A 19,719-nucleotide genomic window follows, 5' to 3' on the forward strand; every position below is an offset into this window, starting at 1 on the left:
TGATGATATAGTAGTTATATTCTTCGTTGTCATTCTCAACTGTCGTCCTAGCTGCTACTTGCTTGGGAGGTGTCCGTCCAATCCAATGATGTATTTATTCTAAAGTCGGCACAACAACGATTGCTCGAACGCGTGGACAATATATTCACACTAGGGATGGCAAAAATCTCCACGGGGACGGATATTTTCGGGGATTTTTTCTATTCGGAGAGGGTATGGGGATAATTTCATACCCAATTTCTTATTCGAGAAGGGGACAGAGAAATTTTTTTACCTAATTTTTTATTCGGGGAGGGGACGGGGATGAGGTGGAATCCCCATTCCCTACCCATTTCTCCATTTTAATTTTTTAAAATTACTAGTAAATAAATAATAAAATTTAAATTATAAAATTATAAATATTGGTAAAAATAAAAAATATCAAAATATTTATATTATTAAACTTTTAGGTCTAATTAACTAATTAAAGTCCTAAATTTTTATTTAGGACATTAAAAAGACTGAATAGATCCTAATAGCCAAACATTTTTTTTAATTTTAATATTCTTTAAATGTTTTAAACTTCAATCTATTTTTTATTTATTTTTAGATGTTATAATTGCCCACAACGAATCACAATTTTAATATCTAATCTAATCTAGTCTAATATTTCCTTGTGATTTGCTCCGATTTAACTATTGTGTTGTAAAGGGAATAGTCCACATTTATAAAGTGTCCACGCCACCATTGAAAAAGTTAATTTTGAATTTAAATTCGATTTTATTTGTAACAATTTTGTATTAGACTATTAATTTGTTCATGATAGTTTCTAAAAGAAGTTTGTATCCCTTGCATGTTGCGTTACTTACTAATTTAATGTATGTGACTTTTGTAATAGATATTAATGTAAGATATATTTCAAATTTTACTTTTATTTGAATTTTTTATTTTAATATGATTAACTCAAAATCGAAAAAAATATGTATTAGTTATTCGGGGATCGAGGACCCTCGGAGATCCCCTGTTATTATTCGGAGAGGAGATGTGTATTCTCTCAAGTAATTCTGACGGGGACGGGGACATACGCAAAATATCAGGGATGGATACGGAGAGATCGGTCACCTTCCCTCCCCTCCCCATTGCTATCCCTAATTCACACGTGTGTGTGTTCAATACGTGGGAAAGATATGAAAAATCTTTAGCTTACCAGAATACTATCGAAAACCACAATACATAATAATATATCATGCGTAGAAATAATTAATTTACAGCAGTCTCCTTGTATTGAATTGGAAGTTCAAAGTTAAGCAATGAGGTGAATGAAATAAGAGAGATTTTATATTAGAGTAGATAATACTTTAGAATAAAGTAGAATAATAAAACTAACAATAGTACACTATTATTATTATTTTTTTTATGGGAAGATGGGCGTAACTCCTTTTCTACGTTTACCAATTGGTAATTGCAATAGACAAGAATTGGGATCAATTGAAATGAGAATTAAAATAGGTTATTTATTTGAAATATAAGAATTAGAATTAAAATGAATTGTATTTTTATTGATGTGTTTTTATTTATCCAAGAATTGAAATGAATAGTTTTAAGTTATTAAAACGTTCTTAGTTAATTATTATCATTTTTATTATTATTATTATTATTTAAAAATATTATTGTTAATAATAATATTTATTATTATTAACTCTCAAACTCTATAGAAATCAAGTTCTCATTTCTGAATTGAAAAATATATGGATTTTATATGTTTCATTCTCATTCTTCTTTTATTTCAATAAGTAAACAGTAAACAACATCAATCATTTTTATTTCAAATTTTAATTTTTCAATCTCATAAATAAGCTAAGCACACCGCTAATATATTCTGTTCTTTTAATCTCACTCTCATTCTCCTTTTATTTTTAATAAGCGAATACCATCAATCATTTTTATTCTAAATTCTGATTTTCAAATCCCATAAGTATGCTAAGCACACTAGTAGTATATTTTGTTCTTTTAAGTACATTCTAATACACTTTACTAGAATCTGCAAACTTGGAGTTTGACTCTTTCTTCCCAATATTGAGCAGTTAGCGCACCAAAATTTAGGTGGACGGTTAGGCTTTTGCCAAATCAATTATAATATTTCTATTTCATAACAAAATTATGAATGTAATTGACGAAAATTACAGTTAAATAAATCTTGAAATGGAGGGGAATAAAGAGAGACAAAGCATATTCCCTGCTTGCTTCCACGTACTCAAATATGACAAAAGTGGATGGGGTCGCCCTGCACCTACACCAGATTGTGGGGCCCAGTTCAAGAGGACAGAACGGATAATAACCGTTGATCTGGACCACATGATGAATTTTTTTTTTTTAAAATCAAACAGTTTGATTCTGTGATTTGGATGGACTCCACATCTTGTTCTGAATTTGAGGTTGACACGTGTAGAGAACTGGACTGAAGTTGTGTCTAGTATCGGTTGGGTAAAAGGGTTCTTGGCTTTGCTGCCTTGCTTCTGGCATTTTTTAAAATTTTTTTTGGCCCTTTTAACAGGATTTTTAGGAAGGCGACGCAAACAATAGTGCAATACATTGATGAAATTGAAATTGAATTGACGCATTGGTAGAGCAGGCCCCACAGTGTTTTTGGTGTACTGCGGGCCCACAACCCTACTCGTGTATCTCATGATCATCATGCTTTTATTCCCTCTGCTTTTGTTTGACTGTTTGACATGAGTTGGTACACACACAGGGGATCAAATATTTTTTATTAGCCAGTTTAACGCAGTAAAATAAAGCATCGGACCATTTTCTTTAGAAATTTCTATCTAATTGATTTAGTTAGGATTCATCATTCATGTGTAGGTTAAACCTTAAGCAAAAGATTTTGAAGTGTGAATACTGTATTTTTTGATAATTTTTTTTTATGTATGTTCCATAAACTTATTTAAAAAGTTTATCATAAATGAGGTGATATTTATTATGTGAATAAAAAAATACGTTATGATTAAAAACAGAGGGAGAAAGAAAGAATTCGTTATTATTTATGTATGCAGCATAACATGTCACATTATTTACAACAGTTTCTTTTTTATCGATTTGGGAATATCTATTGGTATTCATTTTTAATTGAATCATTTTTACAAGTACCATCGGTATTTGACATAAAATTTAAATGATTACTTATCTCAATATTTTACTTATAGGAAAAAAAAAATTATCATAAAGGGTATTGGAACACTAACTTTATTGGTGAAGAATTGCTTTTTTGAGTAATGGTAAATTTTTCTTAGTTATGATACACAATTTATAGAAAAAAGAGATGTCATTTATTGGTAGATGTTGCCATGTTAATGAATTAGTGATTAATAAAAAAATTGTCTTATACTTAACATTTGATCACATTTCACTTATAATACGAAATAGGTATCTTCAACTATATAAATGTATATTGTTGTGTTGTATGTCAAGTTGAGTAAGTGAGAAGCGCCGTTTCCTAATTCCATGGAGGAGGAGTTCAACTTCTAGTGCCACGTATAGTAAGATTTTTTTTCCAAATTCAATTGGAACATACTCCTCCGACTTTAATCTAGAATCAATTTTCATATTGTGCTAATTTGGGTTTTATATTTCAAAGCTGAATATTTCAAACTTTTAATTGTAATAACAGTGGAATCTTAAGTTAACGTTATGAACAAATATTTGAAAAAAAAAACAAGGAAATAGCTAAAGGCCAATTTGATAGTATTGTAGTTTTTAAAATAATTATTATTAGTAGTGTTGTAAAAATAATCAGCTTTAAAGAGAATCAATTAAACGTTTGCTAAAATTTTTTTTCAAAAGTGTTGTGAGTTTTAAAGTGAATTGTATTTGTTTGGTAAATCTTACTGTTAAAGTGTTGTAAGAATATAAATGATTAAATTGGACATGATATTGAATAAAATTTATTTACACATTTATAATAGATGTATATAAGATATTTTTAATTGTGTACATATAATAATTGATTAACTAATAGAAATATTTTATATTATTTAATTTACTTTTTTATTTTGTTATCTTAATATAATTGGTAATAATAATAATCTCTTTTAAGTTAATGATTTTATTTCCTAATCAATAAGGATAAATTTAAATTTTTATAATACGTATGAGGATATACATGGAATTGAATTAAGTATAAAAATGATTCTCAAAATCATATTTTGAAAAGCTACTCCAATCTTACTTTTCAAAATTTGTTGTAAGATGAGATGACGATGATCTAGCCGAAATTGATTTCTAAAAAAATTTGCCAAACACTAAAATTATCTGTTAATTTTTTAAAATTACTTTTGACCCTATCCGTAATTTATATTATAAATATAGGAAAGTTATTGATTCCCCTTTTAAATATAAGTAAAACATACTTATATAATAACTTAAATGGGTTTGATATTTACTCCCTTTAAATTTAAAAATGATATACTTAACCCCCTTACATTAACAATTTAAGTTATTTTAAAATGAAAAAGGCCATACTGCCCCTAGTCAATTTAAATTATTTTACAAGCCATAAACATCTATGAAAATGACATTGTTAATTGTGAATTTTAAATCACATAGTTGAAGTGCGACACCTGTGAAACATTCTCCATGCCCAATTTGTCCTTGTAAAGAATGAAGAGAAAATTGAAAGAGTAAGGATAAAGTGGGTAGCTCTCAAAGAGGAAACATGAGCCGCTTTAACAACTTAAAAAATGTAGAAAATGTATCCCTAAGTATTTTAAAATTACCACATGTAAATAGAGAACCACTGTAATAGTGACAGACATTCCACCAAAATTACTACACGTTAGCACATACCACCACAAAATATCTTTTTAATAGTCACATGCACTAAAAAAAAAAAAAAAGGAGATCAACTGAGCAATCGCCTAATTCGTCTTCAATGAAGTTAGCAGTTCTCTCAATCCATTTGGCTCATTTGAAACAAACCAATTAGAATACATGACATGCTTCAATAGAGATAGTGTCACAGATGACAAATGTCAAACCCTAAAGAGTTAAAAAGACTCAAGACGAGCAAGAACATTCAATAACAATTCGTCACTCGTCCTAAAAGACATAAAAATAGCCTTATGGACACTCACTTTGTAAGGTTAGGTTAGTCTCACAAAAAGGAAACTTTTTTCATTCCCACAACACTCAAACTTTATCTTGTTCAAGGGTTTCTTTGAAACCCATCAAATTCTCCAGGCTTCACCTGACTTGATTGTCAGAGCGTTGTAATTGATCATCCTCGAAATCACCTCTAACAGCTCCTTTTTTCTTTTTTTTTTTAATTTTATTTTAAGGATTATCCCTATTCTAATCATCCTTGGAAAACTACCCTAAAGCAGCACAGTCTTCATCATTTGCCGAACCACCTCTCAAAGTAAAGCTCTCATTATGTTTTTATATTGCATCAAAATTAGACTAAAATAAAAATATTATGCATGTGTTATGACAATGTTGTCTTTAATAAGTTGAATTGACTATCTAATTTGTGTAATTTTTTTATTTTCATATTTTCTTGGCTTAAAATATGAAACATCTAAATAATTTGGGCAACACAATACTTGAAGGTTTAATGAAGCTTATTTTATGTGTTATCAAAGAGAATATACTATCTTACGTAAGAAATAAAATTAATATAATCCGTGATATGATGAAAATGAAATTATCTTGTTATGGAAAAAAAACTTTAAAAGAAAATTCGATAAATAAATAACTTATGTTTATGCCAAAATTCTAAATAAAAATAAATAAATTAGGTTAAGTAGTTAAGGACAATATTATCGTAACATATAAATTTTTTTTTTTTAAATTTTGATGGGTGTCTACAGTTTGTAAAATAACCTAATCGATTAGGTACTTTTTCACTATAAAATAACTTAAATTATTAGTATTTTGAAATTTGAAGAGGATAAATATAATTTTCCCCTAAAAAATACCGGAGGTTATGGTCTGAAAGCATCGTATCTAAAAAGGGTAATTGGAGTATAAGAGAATGGCATCTATCATCGTAAACATATATGTACTAAATTATTCGATATATTCCTTAAATATTCTTGAATTGTTGGTATTCAAATTTCAGATTGGTGAAAAAAGTTAGCCCGTTAAGTTTATAATCAATAAAATTATTATACCAGAAAAAAATTATTATTATTATTTTTATTTTTAATCCCTCGACAAAGAAATCCTCGTGGGCGTGGCTTTGAACTTTGAAGAAGACAAGAAGGATAAGATCTTTTTTAATCATGCAAAAATGAAACAATTATTAAACTCAAATGGCTCTTTTTATTCTCTATACACTATTTATACTTATTAAATATTAACAAACGTCTTTTCTACACCCGACGTGCTTTAAATTAAATTATTTCCCCCAACTTTGAAGATGACGGAGATAACAAATAATAATAATAATAAATAAAAAGATATTTGCTCAAGAGGGCCTCGACTCCTACCCCTACCCACCGGAGCCACACAAACGCAAGGGCAATTTCGTCAGAAACGTAGTATTTCGGTCAACCGAAGCGTTTGAACTTTGAAGCGCTTCTCTTTTCTTCTGCTTCCCTTTACCAAACTGTGGGGTAAGTTAAGTACGTTAACATCAAATTTGTCAATTTTTTTAAAATTTAGAAATAATTCTAGACGTTTTGTAATTATCCGAATTTCATTAATTAATTAATTATTAAAAACCGAATTTCCTGTCGGATAAGAAAAGGTTTGGGGTGCACGCACCGATCCAACACATCGCAAGCGACTGCTGAAGCCGAAGCCTCATGCACGTGGCTTCCAAATCCACGCGCTTATGGATAGCCTTTGGATGACCCTTTCGACATTCCATTTCATCACGTGGAGAATTTTTTTTTTATCATCATTTATTAATTGGAATTTAGTTATAGTTTAACTTTCCATATGAGTTTCAACTAACTATTAAATTAACTACTTCAAAATTTAGTAAATGATTATACTCTCGCATTGATATTTCATACTAATTAACTCACTTGTATTTTGTAAAAAAGTTCAAAAGTAATCCAAAATTTTAATTACAATAAAAAGAATAGCGATATGTGTTAAAATGAAAAATAGAACACAATTATTAAAAAAAAAACTCAAAATATAATAAATTTACTCCTAAATAAGATTTTTTTTTTGTCTTTTATACTAAATTATGTGCTATTTCAATACATATAGTGATTCACCAAATAATTTTAAAGTAATTTTTATTTACTTTATCACTCAAATTTTAATTATAAAATAGTTAAAGTTTAAAAAATTATGTGCTATTTCAATACATATAGTGATTCACCGAATAATTTTTAAGTAATTTTTATTTACTTTATCACTCAGATTTTAATTATAAAATAGTTAAAGTTTAAAAAATTAATTTGATTTTTGTGAGTCTTTTTAAAAAACAATACATGACTGAAAAAGGATGTGATTTTCGTGATTAAAGGTCATACTACGTTACCCATAACGAAAAGCGTGATGTACACGCGTTAGAATTGCACGTGGTAGCGACAAACAATTAGCTTATCTTTCAGACAAGGGTTTCGTCGTAAAACTAAAAAAATAGGGGGTTAGAATGTAAATTCATAAAGTTATCTCAACTCAAGTAAATTGCTGTCTTTAATTTTTTTCTCGCCGTCTCTGTTTAGATCAGTCCGTTTCCTTTTAAAGAAAAATGAAATCGTAAAAAAGTAAATTAATATAATGTTTCCTTGAAAGAGAAACAAATCAAAGTTACGAAGAGAAAATTAAATTATAAGAAATAAAATAAGATTATTAAAAAAAAAAAAACGCGGCTGCTGTATACACCAAAACCAGAGAAGAGACTCCCTTTCTCTCTCTCTCTCTCTCTGCTAATTGATTCCAACTAAAGAGATCGCACAACAACAATTCGCAAAACCTCGAATTCAAAAATCTTAATCGATTTTCACCAAAACTTTGGTGGAAAATTAGCTTGATTTTAAGAATTAAAACCATATTCAGTTTCATATTAGCGGTAAATTATTTGAGATTTGTGATCGGATTTGATATCGATCAAATAAGGGCGAATCATTGGTGGGTTTTGGCAGTTGAGAAATGGGTCGCGTCGAGTTTCGTGTTGGGGAAGATGTATCGGTGGGATTTGGGGCTTGATTCGGTGGGTGGTGTGTTTTTTTTTATTTTTAGATGATTAGTGTAGGTAATAGAGATGCTAATAAGGGACTAGGGTTAGGGTTAGGGTTTGGTGGTGGAGGGAGAGAGATGGAAGAGACCGAGCTTGAAGAAGGAGAGGCTTGCTCTTACAATAACAACGATAATAACAACGATGATTGTGATGCAAGCATCGACCCTGATATCGCTCTCTCTTATATTGTAAGATATTTCTCTTTTTTTTTTTTTATTTCAGATATTGTCCGTTGCTATTTTGCTCATGAATTTTTGGTTTAGAAAGTGTTAATTGTTTTTGGGTTGACTTTGTTGTGGTGCATATTCAGATCCAAGTCTTTATTTCAATTCTTTGCAATTTTAATTTTAGTGACTGGTACAATTGAATGATATTGTAGTGTTTTTGAATGTGTTTAATTTCCTAAATTAAGAGAACAAAGTTTGAGGTTAGGAGGTATTGTGTTTAATTTCATTTTTGCTGTTGTTGGCTATGGGAGTATAAGCATTGCTTTCAGATTTTAGTTTGGTAGGTAATGTGTAGGGTGGAACATTTTTTAGTCAGCAGATTAGGGAAGCTTGAAACTGTTTTTTAGGAATGTTAAATTAATGCAAAATTTTGCATGATACTTGATAGTAATGAATGATGCAGTTGCGCTTGTAAATCCAATAAATGAATGATAGGGTTGAGCTTGTAAAGCCATTAGTCGTGGTTCTAGGATTAAGCTTTTGTGGGGAGTGTCTTAATGACTTTAGAGTTCCTATCCATCAATTGCAAATTGCGTTGTGGGAACTGTGCTGTCTCATGTAATTAGTGCAACTTGAAGTTTGCTTATTCAATTTTTTTTAGTGTAATAATAGTAACTTTTTGAATTTAAAATCGGAGAGTTGTGAGTTGTGAATACTTGTTCCCGATCATGACGCTGTACTGCTTCATGGGAACAACAGTGGCTATAATTACGGTTTTGTAACTTAAATGCATCTGAAAGTCTTATATTTCGTTGTTCTCTAATTTACTGATTTTCATTTTTCCCTCTACTAGTCTACCATCACTTTATGTCTCTCTAACTATGTTCTGCACTTTTCGTTTATCACGTATAACTGTTAAATATTCTTAAAGGACGAGAAACTTCAACATGTTTTGGGACACTTTCAGAAAGATTTTGAAGGTGGAGTTTCAGCAGAGAATTTGGGTAAGCCAAGACAGGATGGAATTATCGTTTCTTGCAAACTAAAAGAGCCTCACTAAATTTTGTTGGCTGTTAAACTGATGTTTTGGAATTGGGGATTTTTCCATGCCTACAGGGGCTAAATTTGGTGGATATGGTTCATTTTTACCACCTTATCAACGGTCTCCTGTTTGGTCACATCCAAGGTCTCCGCCAAAAGTTCAGAACCATAATGCTCCTCCTAAATCTCCAAATAATTTGCAATGGGAGGTAGAGTTAATATATTCTCAATTGTTATTAATCTCACCTTTGACTGGATCTTAGTTTATTTGAAAATTTCTTGCGTATTTTAACACTTAAATTATGTCTTTACACAGAATGGCCATCGCAGTTCTGCAGTTTCATCGGCTGCACCTCCATCATTGAGACCTGGACCTGCTTCTAGTTCCACGTCACTGCCTACATTGAAGGCGCCATCTATTAACGATTCTGTCAAAGAAGAAATATCTATCACATCCTCACATGCCGAGGAATATGCTGCTAGACAAGAATCTGTAAACAAGAGAAATTTAGCCGACCAGAAGACTCTGAAGGTTCGGATCAAAGTTGGTTCTGACAACTTGTCGACACAAAAAAATGCTGAAATCTATAGTGGCCTTGGCCTTGATGTCTCACCATCGTCGTCATTGGATGATAGCCCTTCAGAAAGTGAAGGGCTAGATCATGAACCTCAAGATGCTCCCTTTGAATCTCCCACCAATATTATTCGGGTGAACTAATTTTCTGTTCTTTTCTCAATGTTTGATTTCCTTTTTCGGAACGTGCCTAAAGATATCAAATATGATTGTTTTATTGCTGTGCTGGTACAGGTCATGACTTCCTTTCCAATGCGTGAAGGTCCATTGTTATCTCCTCTTCCTGATTACCTAATTCACTTGACTGAAAAGGAAAAGGTTCTAAAAAATAGTAGGTTCGTGCCTTTCCCCAAAGCTGACTCAGAAACTGCTCGCGGTTTGCTGAATGGATCTGATTGTAGAAAGGGTGATGAGAAAACAGTAGGTGAAAATAAGCAAAGGTCAGTGGAGAAAAACAATTTTTCTACTGAATTTAGGAATGGCATTAACAAGGATGCTCGCAGTGGTTTGTTTGTTACACCAATGAAGGAAGTGGACATTGACACATTGGCTTGTGAGGAGATTGTTACTGAAACCTTAAAGCTTCCACTTCTATCTAATTCATATTCTAATGTTGTTGACACGACAAAAAGTACAAGTAGGGCATCTGATACATCCAGGGAAGCCTGTAAGAGTGCAATGAGGGACACAGTTTCCTCGCTAGTGAAAGAGGAATCATTGAGGCCTTTGCACACTGAAGAGACTGGTTGGGATGAGAAATCGAAGGCTGGTTTGACTGGAAAGATTTGGGAGGATAAAAAGACAAGTTCTGCAGATGATGTTGCAGTCTACCCAAGCAAGGATGGTTATTCCAAAAGAGAGAAAACTTTTGACTCGGTCAAAGCCGAATCAAATGTTTTGATGGCAAGGAAAGCTCTAGACACTGATCTCATCGATCCTCCCAAGCAAAAGGCAAACCAGAGAGTGACATCCCATGAGTTAGATGGCAAGTTACCTACCGGGAAGGAGCATCAGTCTTCTGGTGTCAAAAAGAAATCAAAGGGAAGCCAAAGTCATGGTAGTGTGGCTGCAGACCTCCCAAAAGAAAGCTCAAAAGTTAGTTGTTCTTCAGTGACAAAGAATAAAAAGAGTGCTCATGCAGAGAATTACATGAATAGGAGGGAAACTGAAAACAGATCACTGAAGGATATTGAGAAGGTTGAAGATCGGTATAGAGAATTTTTTGGGGACGTCGAATCTGAACAAGAAGAGAAAAAAATGGTTTTGTTGGATCTACATTCTGAAGATAGGCCAAACGAATGTGAAGTTGTTGATAAAAGTGCATCTACCTTGAATAGTGCGTCAAAGGAGAGATCAAGTGGTAAGAGAGCCGACAAGTTTTCAACTCTAGAAACGTACCCGAAATTGGTGCAGAGTGGTGCGCCTCCTCGTGGACCTGGCCCTGTTTCTGATGCAGGTCAAGCAACCACAGCTCCAGTGCTGATAGAAGAAAATTGGGTATGCTGCGATAAGTGTCAGAAATGGCGGCTTCTTCCACTTGGTACAAATCCTGACAATCTACCTGAGAAGTGGTTGTGCAGCATGCTTACTTGGCTGTAAGTTCTGTTTGTGTAAATTATATTTGCAATATTCATAATATGCAGGTTCAGGAACTCCTGATAAATTGATAGATAATTTTGTTGCTAAAATCATGATTAATTATGGATCTCTCAAAAAATTAGAATTTATATTTTATGTTGTGGTTGATGGCTAACAGTGATAAATCAATACCAATGCCTCTGTTTCTCTTGCTAAAGCCTGACTGTTCTATCTCTACATATGTCTAGGCCTGGAATGAACCGATGTAGTGTTAGTGAAGAGGAAACAACAAAAGCTCTGATAGCTCAGTACCAAGTCCCTGGTCCAGAGAGTCAGAATAATCTACAAATCAATCCTGGTGGTGTTTTATCAAGCGTAAACTTGGCTGATGTTCAGCACCCTGACCAAAACTACCCAAATTTCAGTTCACATCCCCTTTCTCATGGTGGAAAGAAAAAACCTGGTCTTAAAGAAATATCCAGTGCCTATAAGGATGGTGCTGCCCCATTGCCAAATTCTATGAAAAAAAACATCCAGGCATCAGTGAGAAGTGAAAGCTTAAATGATATGTACCATTCACCATTGGCAAGTGAACTAGATGCTCGGCGGCTAAGCAAGTCTAGTGATTTATCTGCGGAGAAACACAAATATAAGCAGAAAGAGAAGCATAAAATACTAGATCACAATTCTGATGGAGGTATTGCTTTTGATCAGATAAACAGATATTTGTTGTGTAACTTGTAAGTATCCGTTATCTTTTAAAACATAATGGTATCCTTTTATGAATCATGTGCTTAGGTGATACCAAGAGTTTAAAGATGAAAAGCAAGAGGGACCCTGATCGAGAAAGTTTTAGAGCCTCCAAGAAAATCAAGGCTGAAGATTTGAATGGCACTGGTGAAGATTGGATGCCTGAAGTTGGAGGGGCCCGAGGGAAGGGGGGTCCTAGCTTGAGTAACGGCTTGCCAATTAGCTCATCAGGGAAGGAACAGTCTAGGCATAATGACTATTCTTCTAAGGACTCAAAGTCTGATACAAAGGACAGGCCACATGTTTCTGCTAAAAAACAGAAAGATAAAGTCAAGGTATCTGTGAATGATGCTACTGCAAAAAAGAGGAAAATGGAGGGTCTTGATAATCAAATTTATTTGGGGTCCCTCCCAAGCACAGGCAATGATATTCGGGGCAGCAGAAATTTTGTGGAGGAGTTCAGTGATAATGACCTCAGGAAGGAAAAGAAAGCCAGAGTATCCAAGTCTGAGGGAAAGGAGTCTAGTGTAAGTAGAGGAAGTGGTAAATCAGACAAAAAAGGCAGTCACACAAAGAACCGGCATTTAGGTCCAGATGTAGGGAGCTCATTTTCTCAACGAAGCCTGGATGGTCTGGATAATAAAAGGTATTCAGGGCCTGTACAGCCTTCTGTGGCAGCTGCTTCAAGCTCATCTAAGGTTTCTGGTTCCCATAAAAATAAAGGCAGCTTCCATGAAGCAAAAGGCTCGCCGGTTGAATCAGTTTCTTCATCTCCTATGAGAACATCTGGAACGAGGAATGTCGATGGAAAAAATGAGTCTCATGATACTGAATTTTTTGGTATTGTTAGTCCTAGAAAATGCCCATTTGATGAAGATGAGGGTGGGAGTGATAGATCTGGGACAGCAAATAAGGACAAATCCACTGTAGCTCAGCACAGGTCTCTTGAGTCATCCATGCTGACTATGCAGGATAAGGATTTTAGTCATTTATCTGGTGATAAAGCTAAAGCAATTGTGCCATCTCCTGATATAGCAAATCGTCATCTTACAAATGGTAATGCTGATTTTTTATTCCAAGACACTCAACATTCTAGGAAATCACCAACTGTTGAACAAAGTCGTGATGAAGAAAGAAGAAATGACAGCAGACATCATGCAATTGGTTCTCGTCCACGGAAGTCTTCAAAGGGGTCTTCTTCACGGTCCAAGGATAAAAGCCGGAGTTCTAAATCAGATTCTGTCTATGAATTGCAAGATCATGTGCCTTCTGATGAAGTAAAACCCAGGGATGGTAGAAACAGGTTCCAGGAGAAGTTTGGTGTGAAGCCTGAAGAAAACGAGAATAGGTATGTTGATAAGAAAGACTCTGGTGGTAACTTGTGCAGTGAGGATTCTAAAAGAGAGAATCAACCAAGCGTAGGGGGGCATGGTGGTCCAGATGCTATCTGTGGTCGGGATGCAATGTCCACCCCGAAGCAGAATCTTCTGCAAGACTGCAACGGTGAAAGATCTTCAAAGGGTTTCATCTCTGACAAAACAGATCAAGGGGAACTTGTCTCCAGTAGAGGGAAGTTGTCGTCTTTACCACCTTCTGGAGGAGCACAGAACGAGACACTGGTTCGCTGTCCTCGACCAGCTCATGGGTCACACAAAGGAATTGGATCAGATATTTTGGCAGCTGATGGCTCTCAAGTGGATGAGGTACCAAAGGTGCCAAAACAAATCAGGAAGGCTGATCATCACAATGGATCCCAGCATATTGGTTCAAGACTCCCTACACAGAATGGGCACAGGGCCAGGGATCCTGATGCCCCAAGTCCAGCAAGAAAGGATTCCTCAAGTCAAGCAGCTAACAATGCGTTGAAAGAAGCTAAAGATTTGAAGCATCTGGCTGATCGTCTAAAGGTTTTAACTTGTTTTATTTCAATTTGGTACCTGGTAGTATTGTTTCTTCTTAGCACTGAGCAAGACGACTTATCTTTTGCAGAACTCAGGGTCTAATAGTGAAAGCACAGGGCTTTACTTCCAAGCGGCCCTCAAGTTTCTTCATGGAGCTTCTCTTTTAGAATCTAGCAGCAGCGAGAGTGCCAAGCATGGAGATTTGTTACAGTCAATGACTATATATAGTAGCACTGCAAAACTATGCGAGTAAGTCAAAAGTTTACCTGGATCTCCAAATCAAGTAGCCTCCTGATTTCTGGCATGCTTTTTGATTCTTTATTTTTTTTTCTGTGTTGTGGGGGAAGGTAATTGAAGTTACTTTGTTTGAATTAAGTTTAACTTTCTTTTTTTTTAAATAATTGCCACTGCATGCGGCAGAGATATGAATCCTGCTGCTTTAAATGTGTGCAAGTCAAGGGAAGCTTTGGAGGAACTGTGTGATTATTTATTGAATGATGCTTGAGGTTAACAAGCAATGAGATGCATTTTTCACCTTTCATGGATTGCTATTTGCTCAGTGTTGTTTCTTGTCTTGTTAGTTCTTGACATTATATTATTAATTATGTTTCCTCAAACATTAAGACAATTGGTCCACTTCACTGTAATGATTCTTCGTCTATAATACATTTTTTTGTGTTTCTTATTAAAAACAAAAATGAAAATCTTACATTTTTCCACACATGAATTTGAGGCATAGATAGTTAATTTGTTGCTAAACAGATTTTGTTCTTTCTGGTCAAATAAACTGTGGGACGATCTTGATTTTATCAAAATTCAATTTATGCTTTTTGAGAAACTTCTAATTTTAATATTATTTTTAGGTTTTGTGCCCATGAGTATGAGAGATCCAAAGACATGGCTGCAGCTGCACTAGCCTACAAATGCATGGAGGTGGCATATATGAGAGTAATTTATTCCTCACATTCTAGTGCAAGCAGAGATCGACACGAGCTGCAGACATCTTTGCACATGGCTCCTCCTGGTAATTTAAATGAACTCATAGTTTAATCATGTCAGTGCCTGTACAGGATAAAAATTCTGCTTCTAGTCATCCCTGCATGAAAATGAAGATAATACTGGATGCTATGTGCCTGTTATTCCTTTGGTTCTGTATTCATCATTAGGCAACTGCAAACATCCGCACCTTTAGATTTTCATAGGAGCTATAAGTCTGGTCACACTTGATGCCCCAATTTGAAAATCCTTATTTTCCCTGGAATGTGATAGTTTGTTTGTGTGGTAGTTTGTTTGCTCTCCTTGACACTGTTTTGGAAAGTATCAACTGTGAAATGCATTCAACAATGTTGAAATAGGACTGTCATGGTAAAGTATAATGGTGATCATCATAAAAATGGATTTTATATGAATAAATGGACTTCAAGTGTGCAGTAGACTTTGTACTTTTGAACTATGCATGCTTTGGAGGGATGTGGTCCTAGATATGATGATTAGTAAGTAATCCAATTCTTTGTCTTCTCCTTGTTAACACAATATACTAAAAAAGGATTTTTTGTGGCCATTAATTTGGAATTTGCAAGTTAAAATGAAATGAAGTCATAAATGAGTTAAAGATGCAACATGTACACTTATGAATTGAACAAGAGTAAATATAGAACTGTGAAATGATTGTTGTGGCCTTGTGTTTTTGGGTTTTGTTTGCATATTTGGAATTTGCAATTTAAAATGAAATGCAGCCATAAATGAGTTAAAGATGCAACATTTGCAGTTATGAAATGAAGAAAAGAAAATAAAGAACTAGTGAAATGATTATTGAATCTCTTGCTTGACAGCTTTACTTGTAGCAGATTCTAGAATTAATGTTGTATGTTGATCAAGGTCTGCATAGTACACTGGTTTGCCATAGTCTGGAAGTCAAAGACCAAAGTAATTGATTTGTTTTGGGGGACTTTTGACTAGTTTACTTCATTTGTTAAAAATGCTTTGTTGAATTGGTGGCTTACCAACAGGAAGAATTTTTTCTTAGAAGAATAAAGGAAGGAGGACCAAGGTTCCATCTGTTGGTGCCCATAGAATTTCTTAGCTCTTAGCCCTATTGTGATATACCCTCTGAATTCTTTTCTCTCAGCTTGGGGTATTGGGATGCTTTCTGATGCCATTGGGCTATTTTAGGTTTTTTACCTTCTACCTTGTTTGAATGAGATATTGTTTAACCCTTAGAGGTGGGGCAAACAATGACCATTGGTTTCCGACTAAGAGATTTGAAGTTCAGAACTGCTTTTGGCCACCTAATGGGATCTTACATTTCAAGGGGATTTCCAACTAATAAATGTTATGGGGTCCAGCAGTAAGCTCCAGATTTGAACATGGTGCACGTCAAGGGATTTCTTCGTTATTAAAAATAAAATAGTAAAGTGGAATTTTCACATTGTAACAATGAACCTTGCTAACATTTACTTTTTGGCCTGTTGTTAGTAAAATTGTTCCCAAATGAACCTTGATAACATTGAAGCTACTAGTTCATATAGTAAATAACTAGAGTAGGACATCAGTACTTTTTCTAATCTATGTTTCGGACAAGAACGCCATGTTAAACTCTGTTGATGTTGATGCAGAATTGGAAGATGCTTTTGTCATCTTGGATGTCGAAACCATTGGAAGATGCTTTTGTCATTTTGGATTTCAAAACCATTTGAAGATGTTTTTACCTTCCTTTTTTCTTTTATTTTTCGGTTTTGGATTTATGTTTCAATGTTTACCTTCTAAGTATTTTGGTTACTCAGCATTTGCTAGTCTGATGTTAAACAAGACAAAAAGGAAGTGTAGTAACGACCTTTTTCTTGACATCATGATGATTTTTTAATGTGATCAGGTGAGTCCCCTTCTTCTTCTGCGTCAGATGTTGATAACCTAAACCATCCAACAACATTGGACAAGGTTGCCTTACCAAAAGGTGTTAGCTCTCCACAAGTCACTGGGAATCATGTCATCGCTGCTAGAAACCGTCCTAACTTCTCTCGGTTGCTCAATTTTGTAAGTATAGTTATCCCTTGGAAATTTCCAATTCTTCGTTTGCTGAAAATCCATCACAGAAGAACATGGAAAAAGTGTGAAAAAAAAATTATTGTGGAATTGGTATTTCATTTAAGTTCTTTTGAACTGGAAAACTTGGTCATATTGAATCCTGCAAATAACAAGCAGTCTTCTCTCCTTGCCAACATTTCCCCATTAGCACACAAGTTTAGTCTTCTAATTGAAGCTGGTTATGTTGCTGGCCCATTGCCAAGCCTTCCTTATCCTTCATCCTACAACTTTATATTAGAGTAGACAAGCATTAACATTATTAAACTTGATGGCCTGCAGGCACAGGATGTAAATTTTGCTATGGAGGCTTCAAGAAAATCGAGGAGTGCTTTTGCTGCTGCTAGTGTAAGCTTGGAAGAGGGCCAACACAAGGAGGGTATCTCTTCCATCAAGAGGGCTCTTGATTTCAACTTTCAAGATGTGGAGGGTTTACTTCGTTTGGTACGGCTGGCAATGGAGGCTATTAGCCGTTAAAAAAGAGCCCTAATTTTTGTGGAGAAGTTGTCCAAACCATGGAATGGAAGAATTCTTTTTTGTTGGTGTATCCATGGGTATTGAGCCTCGAAGGAGAAGAAAAGAGGCCACCCTGGTTTCTCTGCTGCTGTACGAATTAGCTTGACGAACCCGTTATCACCAGCTCACCGACTTCTTTCTGTAGATACGTGCAACAACGTTAGCTTGGATTTTTTATTAATTCTTCCGATGCTTCTGCTGTTTTCTGAACTGACAAGGACCAACCTTGTTAAGTTCTGTCTCAGGATTGCTATTCAGGTTGTGTGATGGTTCTGCAGAACTGATTACAAGCTCCAACAGCAGCCTAATTCATAGTTCAATGGGACTTGGATTGAAGAAATAATATATGTATAAATATAGAACAATTAGCCGGATGCAGGGTGGTAGGAGTCTGAAAACAGTGTGTGCCATCCCTTTGGCACCCGCGGCGCCCCCCCCCCCCCCCCCCCGAGTGGTTGAGTTTTTGTGTCCTGTTTATTTATTTATTTTTTTTGGTACTATTAACTCGGAGATACCTTGAGGATGGGTGGCTAATATGTATATGAGCATTTTGGTCAGACTTTTCCGGCAGAGACTGCAATCTTGGTTCGAGCACAATGTAAACAGGGCTAAAGAGTTGGCAGTCTCAGGTTGGATATTGTCATTTCTCTCGCTCTCTCTTTTGCTTATCCAAATAACTTCTATTATAATTTCTTGTCTGCTTGTTCGGCAGGCTTCATTAATTTGTAGTTTGCTGTTGATAAACAAGTAGGAAGAAGTTAGCAAAACTATAAGGTGGAAAATAAAATGCATGTATGTAGCTTCCATTAATAAAGACTGCCCGAGCTTCAATTCCTTAAAGGTTTGTAGACTTTATTGTTGTGATTTTTTTTTTAAAAAAAAACTCATACAGCATTAAATGCTGTAGTTGCCTCTTAACTTTTATTGCTTTTGTTTTATTTATTTATTTTTTGTTTTGGGTGGCAGTGGCTATTTATGTACATAAATATATCGTTGAATCAAGTCTACTCTTGGAACAAGGAAAAATTTTTATTTGAAACAAGTATTTACTACAGCATCTGCAAAGGCAGATGCTAACAGGTATGGCTGCTTCTCCCTCATCTTTTAGTCTCTCAAGATTGTGAAGATTCTCCCTCATCTATCTTTTATTTTATTTTATGAAATGATAATTTACCTCAAATGATATACCCATGTGGATTTCAGTTACAAGGATGCTAGTTTATTTAATTACAATCTGGCTATGATATGATCACTTTTCTTATCTTGGGAGATTGGCCAAGTTCTGAACTTGACAGGGTCTTTGGTTTCAGGTTCAGCACCTGGACTCTGGAGACAGTTGCGACTAGCTGCAGAAATGACAATGAATGAAATGGCCTCATGGAAAATATGCATTCATATATATATATATATATACACTATATAGATAGTTTTGTAATTGGTAGTATTCTTTTAGATTAGTTATATACAAATTTTATACAAGTCACTGACAATGAAATTTTGATCTCATTCACGCTCACCTAGTTTGGTAAATGTACAGTAACCATTAGTGACATTGATTCAAGTTTTCACAATAAACTTTGTATCCCATTGGTTTTTAGAGTTTTGCCTTTTCAGCTGATGAATTGAAGCTGGATGCTCGAAGCTGGTATAGTTCTGACCCAGTTGTCAAATTTGTACAGAATGAATGTAGAACAAACACAGCATTCTTCTAATTCTGCTCTCTTATTTCACTTGTGCTAATGAGTGTCTTTATTTTTAATGTCCTGAAGGCTAATTTTTTAATCCACTAATGCTACTTAGGGAGCATTTACTCAGAGATAGAGGAGTATCCAGACTATACAATACACGTTTTTGTTCCCCCCCGCCCCTTCTTTTCTCCTCTATTATTATTATGTTATTGAATATTTATTTAGAAGGTGTTTTGAAACTCAA

General features: G+C 34.4%; 1 protein-coding gene across 2 annotated transcripts; it reads left to right on the forward strand.

The window, feature by feature from the left end:
* The first annotated feature begins 7,765 nt into the window (after positions 1-7,765).
* On the forward strand, positions 7,766-19,517 carry LOC102611579 (hypothetical protein). Of its 2 annotated transcripts, none has more exons than XM_006479834.4 (14): positions 7,766-8,367; positions 9,278-9,350; positions 9,463-9,596; positions 9,704-10,096; positions 10,196-11,556; positions 11,788-12,236; positions 12,338-14,196; positions 14,279-14,439; positions 15,054-15,214; positions 17,063-17,223; positions 17,554-18,416; positions 18,500-18,628; positions 18,754-18,867; positions 19,098-19,517. In XM_006479834.4, the coding sequence occupies exons 1-11, from the start codon at positions 8,182-8,184 to the stop codon at positions 17,746-17,748; spliced, it is 5,133 nt and encodes a 1,710-aa protein (XP_006479897.1). In that variant the 5' UTR covers positions 7,766-8,181; the 3' UTR covers positions 17,749-18,416; positions 18,500-18,628; positions 18,754-18,867; positions 19,098-19,517. The 2 variants fall into 2 exon arrangements, with proteins under 2 accessions (XP_006479897.1, XP_052293703.1); XM_052437743.1 differs by having other exon boundaries at positions 18,539-18,628.
* Positions 19,518-19,719: the final 202 nt, after the last annotated feature.

The sequence above is a fragment of the Citrus sinensis genome, chromosome 3 (assembly GCF_022201045.2).
Source record: "Citrus sinensis cultivar Valencia sweet orange chromosome 3, DVS_A1.0, whole genome shotgun sequence".
In the NCBI taxonomy this organism is placed as follows: Eukaryota; Viridiplantae; Streptophyta; class Magnoliopsida; order Sapindales; family Rutaceae; genus Citrus; species Citrus sinensis.